General features: G+C 43.3%; 1 protein-coding gene across 1 annotated transcript in view; it reads right to left on the bottom strand.

Moving 5' to 3' along the window:
- The window catches only part of Stpg4 (sperm-tail PG-rich repeat containing 4), a 61,586-nt gene that overhangs the window by 54,536 nt on the left and 708 nt on the right, over positions 1-6,342 (bottom strand). The window contains exons 2-3 of the mRNA XM_031356898.1: positions 4,963-5,022; positions 1,912-2,169 (exon numbers count right to left, since the gene is read on the bottom strand). Coding sequence (XP_031212758.1) covers positions 1,912-2,169; positions 4,963-5,022 — 318 coding nt within the window. The remainder of the gene's footprint in view (positions 1-1,911; positions 2,170-4,962; positions 5,023-6,342) is intronic.

Below are 6,342 nucleotides of genomic sequence, written 5' to 3'. Positions count from 1 at the left end.
TCTCTTTCTGATTTCTTTATTGTTTCTATTTCCATTTTTAGGTTCTGGATGGTTTTACTCATTTCCTTTACCTGTTTGGTTGTGTTTTCCTATAGTTCTTTAAAGGATTTTTGTGTTTCCTCTTGAAGGGCTTCTAGCTGTTTACCTGTGTCCTCCTGTATTTCTTTGAGGGTGCTATTTATGTCTTTCTTAAAGTCCTGTATCATCACCACGAGAAGTGATTTTATATCTGAATCTTGCTTTTCTGGTGTGATGGTGTGTCCAGGACTTGCAATGGTGGGAGTATTGGGTTCTGATGATGGCAAGTGACCTTGGTTTGTGTTGCTTATATTCTTACGCTTGCCACCTGCCATCTGGTTATCTCTAGTGCTACTTGCCATTGCTAAATCTGACTGGAGCCTAACCTTGCGCCCAAGGTCTGCTCAGGGCACCTGCTGGTCCAGACAGACTGGAAGCAACTCGAGCCACTGGGCTGATGGAGTTCCTGTGTGCCTGGGTCCCAGTTACTCCCAGTGTTGGGACAGATGTTGTGTCCTCCTCACCTCTGATCCTGGGTGTCTTAGAGCACCTGGGAGTGGAGCTTTCTCTGGGTGTTGTGGGACTGGCTGTGGAGCTTGAGCCCAAGGTCTGCTCAGGACACCAGCCCTTAAACTGCTTTTGTTTGTCTTATGCTGTGTCCTGGATGAGTTAGTCCAGTTCTTATTTACAGCAGTTTTCTTGCAGGTAAAACAGAGATAACATCTCTTTGGCCCACATCAACACACTTAGAGAGCTAAGGGAGTGTGTGTGTGGAAGAAGCCTGTGGTGAGTGTTAGAGTCCTGTAAGGGGGCTGGAGAGAGCTACCTGAGCTCAGTGCCCAGCACCCATGTCAGTTCACAACTGCCCTAGAACTCGAGCCCCAGGGGCCCCAGCAGGTCTGGTCTCTACCCACACACAGACACACAATTATAAATAAAACTTTAAAAGAGAAAAAAAAAGTCACAAGCAAGAAAACATGCTATCCACTTAGGTCCAGCTGACCCTTCTTAACTGGGTGCTCTCCAGCCAGCCTACACTGAGCTCTCCCTTGGTGCTCCCTAGTGGACTCCTTAACTCAGCAGATGACATGAAGGCTGGTCAGCGAGAGTCAGCACTTCCAGAGGAACCACAGCATGGACTGCTTCAAGAGGCCAGAGTGTGGGCCAAGGCCAGGAGCCAAGGGTCATCAGGTGAGAGGATCCTGCCAGGACTTGATTCCACGAATTCTCTTTGGGCTCAATTAAGACTTCACAGGAAGAGCTAGAGAGATGGCTGAGTGGTTAAGAGCACTGACTGCTCTTCCAGAGGTCCTGAGTTCAATTCCCAGCAACCACATGGTGGCTCACAACCATCTGTGATGAGATCTGATGCCCTCTTCTGGTGTGTCTGAAGACATCAATGGTGTACTTTCATAAAGTAAATAAATTAATCTTAAAAAAAAAAAGACTTCACAGGAAAAATCATTGGACACATTTGCAAACCACATAGCCCTTGTTCAATCTCTAGATTTATTTGTTTTTATGTTATATGTAGGTGTGTGTGTGTGTGTGTGTGTGTGTGTAAATGTAAATACAGATCTATGCTTAAAGAGACCAGAAGCATTCGATCCCCTGGAGCTGGAGTTACAGTTGTGAGGTGCTTGACATGGGTTCAGGGAACTGAACTCAGGTCCTCTGCAAAATCAGCAAGCGTTCTGACTACTGAGCAATCTCTGCCTTGTGTGATTTCTATAGGGAAGGAGATATGCTGGGATTTCCCTTAAGGGTTGGGTGTACACTCTAAAGCTCACACGCATGGGCACACACACACGCATGTGCACACACACACACACACACACACACACCATGTATTCTTGCAACTTTTCTCACCAAACACTGATAGTAGTGTCTTACCTCATCTTTGTTGACCAGTGTGCTGGGGTCTGCCCGGCGCCTGTCTTTGAAAGAGTATGAGGCCGACTGCTTCCTCAACAGCTCTAGGAAGTCAGGAGGATTATACTGTGGGAGGTCAGTTGGGACCGGATCATTTCTCAGCACAAGAGGGAGCTTTTTCCTCCCTTCATTTTTAAAACAGTAGGTTGTTTTCACTGGATTTAATAGGGCTTCTTCAATAAAAGTCTTCAAATGGTAAGTACCAGGTACTGGAGTATTCTGTGGGGAATTGATATTGGTTGTAAGATCTATGTAGACCTGTGACTTCCTCTAAGGCATTGTCCTTGAAGAGTCATTTCTAACTTTAAGAAAATTTTATCAATTTTAACAAATACTTTTAATTTATTATATTGTATGTGAATCAATATTGAATGTAAACTTGTTTGTTTTAATTTTGTTTTGAGACAGGGCCTCACTATGTAGCCCTGACTGGCCTTGAATTTATAGAAATCTGCCTACCTCTGCCTCCCAAGTCCTAGATTAAAGGTGTAATTGATGTTTTACTTGAATGTATGTCTGTGCACCACATGTGTGTCCAGTGCCCACACAAGTCAGAATCAGATATTGGACCCCCTAGAACTGAAGTTACAGATGATTGTAAGCTATCAGATAAATGCTGAGACCAGGATCTAGGTCCTCTGCAAGAGCAGCAAGTGATCTAAACTGTGGAGACATCTCTCCCACCCCTAACAAACATTTTCCTTAATATTCTTTATTTTTATTTTATGCATAAGCTAATACTACATTTGTGCAAAATTCACAAGCCAATGCGGAATGCTGAATCCCTTGGAACTAGAGCTAAGCAACAGTTAGCAGCTATGTGGGTGCTGGGAATTGAACCCATGTCCTGTGGAAGAGCAGTCACTGTTCTTAACCACTGAGCCACCCTGCTCCCAAGCATTTTTGATAGAAGAATATTTCAAAAGCATTGTGAGTCATTTCCTTTCTGAAGCAACTTCAGGACATTGTACTAGGACAAGGGCTAAAAGTTACCTTTAAATTTTATTACAGGTGGGCTAGAGAGATGGCTCAGTGGATGGTAGCTCACAAACATCTTTAATGGGATCTGATGTCCTCTTTTCATGTGTCTAAAGGCATCTACAGTGTACTCATATACACAAAATAAATAAATTAATTTGTAAACAACAACAACAACAACTTTGTTGCAAGTGCCCTTTAATCTCAGAGCTCTGTAAATTCAAGATCAGCCTGGTCTACATAATGAGTTCTGGACCAGCCAAGCCTATATAGTGAAACCCTATAGAAGAAAAAAAAAGGGCACATTTTATATATTTATCTTGTGTATGTGGAGTGAGGTCTGGCATGTACATGTAAGGTGTGCATGTAAGGGTCAGACGGCTCCCCACATGGAGCCTGGAGATGAGCTCAGGACCTCGGCCTTAGTGGCAGGCAGACACCTTTATCTACTGAATATTCTCACTAGCCCAAAAGTTACCTTGTTGAAAGGTAATGAGTCTTTAGCTGTAGTTCTTTGGCCACAGATTGCAGGCCAGCGAGTGAGTCCAGAGCCCAGTGTCTTGGCTAGCAGATACAATGTTTCCAACAAGCCTCAAGAGTGAGGTGAAATATGGCAGCTTCAGGTGCATAGCACATGGCCAAGAAAGGGTTTGGTGTAGCTGGATGGCCAGATCTGAAGTTTTAGCACCTGCTATTCTCTGGCTGTCTTTCCAATGAGTACTCAGCCCATGTCTTTTGTTAAAATTAGTTTGACTGAAATTTGCCTCTATCTTTTAAGCATTTTGATAGATTAATGTCTGTAATACAAAAGTATCCTTTGAGAGAGTGAAGGGGCCATTCCTTCATATACTGCCAGCTTATTGTTATGTCCTTTCTACACTGAGCATCTGTGGTGGCTAGTCGTAAGTTAACTTGACACAAGCTAGAGTTATCTAAAAGGAGAGAACCACAACTGAGAAAGTAAGATCGGACTGGAGGGCACTTTCTTAATTAGTGATTGATGGGGGAAGGCCCAGCCCACTGTAGGTGGCGTCATCCCTGACCTAGTGCTCCTGAGTTCTTTTTTTCTTTTTAAGATTTATTTATGTATTATATGTAAGTACATTGTAGCTGTCTTCAGACACCCCAGAAGAGGGCATCAGATCTCATTACAGATGGTTGTAAGCCACCATGTGGTTGCTGGGATTTGAACTCAAGACCTCAATGCTCTTAACCTCTGGGTCATTTCTCTAACCCTGGCCCTGAGTTCTTTAAGAAAGCAGGATAAGCAAGCCATGAGGAGCAAGCCAGTAAACAGCATGCCTCCATGGCCTCTGCATCAGCTCCTGCCTCCAGGTTCCTTCCCCTTTGAGTTCCTGTTCTGACTTCCACCAGTAATGGACTGCTTCCCAAAGTGTAAGCTGAAATAAACCCTTTCCTCCCAGGCGGGTAGCACTTGGGAGGCAGAGGCAGGCAGATTTCTGAATTCAAGGCCAGCCTAGTCTACAGAGTAAGTTCCACAACAGCCAGAGCTACACAGAGAAACCCTGTCTCTAAAAACAAAAAAAACCAAACATACAAACCCCAAAACAAAAAAACCAAACCAACCAAACAAAAACCCCTTTCCCCCTAAGTTGCTTTGGACATGGTGTTTCATCAGAATAGTAACCCTGACTAGGACATCATGTTCACAAACTGGCTTCTCTGTGACAAAATCTGAAGCCAAATCCCCTTTCCACTGAGGATGTGACTGGGATCATAGGTTGGAGAGGCTGGATATGACCAAGATTGTGGGTTGGCCTTAGCTGCCACTCTGTAAGCACCTGGATCCCTAGATTTGTTTCACTCTCTAAAACTCTTACATTCAACACTTAAAGCTAATTTCTCGTTCATATGCTAATTCTAAAATTACAAGTAGAAATGCAACATGTGTAGAGCTGAACAGACTTGGTTTTCTCACAGTTAAGTGTTGCTGACTGAAAAGGCAAGACTGACTAAAACCTTAACGGGAAGAAAACTGGAAAGAGTGAGCGTGTGCCGTGAGGGTGTACAGACCGTTAATTCGAGCCTCCACCATCCTTCTCTCCCAAATCCTGGAGTCTTCTGGGCTTGTTTCTAGGAGCAAACACAAAATCTGCTTATTTGTTTAGAAGGTGATTTCTTCTTTTTTTTTTTTTCAAGATTCATTTTATTTATTTCATGTGAATGAGTACACTGTAGCTGTACAGATGGCTGTGAGCCATCGTGTGTGTGGCTGCTGGGAATTGGACTCAGGACCTCTGCTGGCCCGCTCGCTCTGGCCTTCTCTCTCAGGCATAATTCACTGTAGCTGTCTTCAGACGTACCAGAAGAGGGCATCAGATCTCATTATAGGTGGTTTTGAGCCACCATATGGTTGCTGGGATCCGAACTCAGGACCTTTGGAAGAACAGTTAGTGTTCATACCCGCTGAGCCATCTCGCCAACCCTAGAAGGTGATTTCTTGAAATCATTTACCTGAGGAAACGAAATTGTCTGTACCAAACCAACTAGCTATCATTATTAAAATGAAAGCTACCTACATTTTGCCCATACTATTTCCTTACATTGTTAAGATGTTAATAGGTTTTTAGTATCTAAAATTCCTTTGGTGACATTAAAAGAAATAGTGTATGTATCTCACAGAGATGCTGTAAGAATATTAAGTATTGTTAGGCCATGACTCCTTTGTGTGGTGACTAAATGTACTGGCCATGTTGCTCAACCCTTCCACACTGTGCTCGCTCACAGAGCTATAAAAATAAACAGTAGCTGGGCACGAAAGTGTGCTGATGCACACCTTTAATCAGAGACACAGGCAGGTGTTTCTTTGTGAGCTCCAGGCCAGCCTGCTCTACACAGTGAGCTCCAGGCCAGCCAGGCAGCTACATAGTAAGACCCTATCCGGAGAGAGGGGCGGGACACATACAGCCACAGCCATATTTATTAAGTCATTGCTTAGTAAATGGTAAGTTTTATTTTTAACATCTCGTCTGTCAAATTAAGAAACAGATGGCTTGGGTATGTCTCAGTTTCCCGTGGGTTTCCTGTCTCTGCAGCAAGCACTTCAATACAAACTTACGATGACCCCAAATTTGCTTCAGCCCCCATTGTCCACAGAACCTGGATGTTTTGGTTTTCCTTTTGTGCTATTATGAATCATGAAAATATCAAATTCTACTTTCAGTTTATAATATGAAATAGGGGATCTCAAGCAAAAAACACCCAAAAGAATAATTTGTAAAAATGGCGGATGCAACCCACTCTGCCTCCTAACTGAAATCAACTCCATGAGTTCTATAGTGCCACTGTAAACTATGTACATTTCTCTAAACAACAAAAGAATTTCCTTGGTTTGATATACCATGCTAGACATCCCACCCAGCACATTCGTTTATTAGATTCCTGATTTTTTTT

The sequence above is a fragment of the Mastomys coucha genome, unplaced genomic scaffold (genome assembly GCF_008632895.1).
Source record: "Mastomys coucha isolate ucsf_1 unplaced genomic scaffold, UCSF_Mcou_1 pScaffold6, whole genome shotgun sequence".
NCBI classification, from domain to species: domain Eukaryota; kingdom Metazoa; phylum Chordata; class Mammalia; order Rodentia; family Muridae; genus Mastomys; species Mastomys coucha.
The sequence above is the reverse complement of the archived record's forward strand: the minus strand, read 5'-3'. Positions and strand labels throughout refer to the sequence as shown.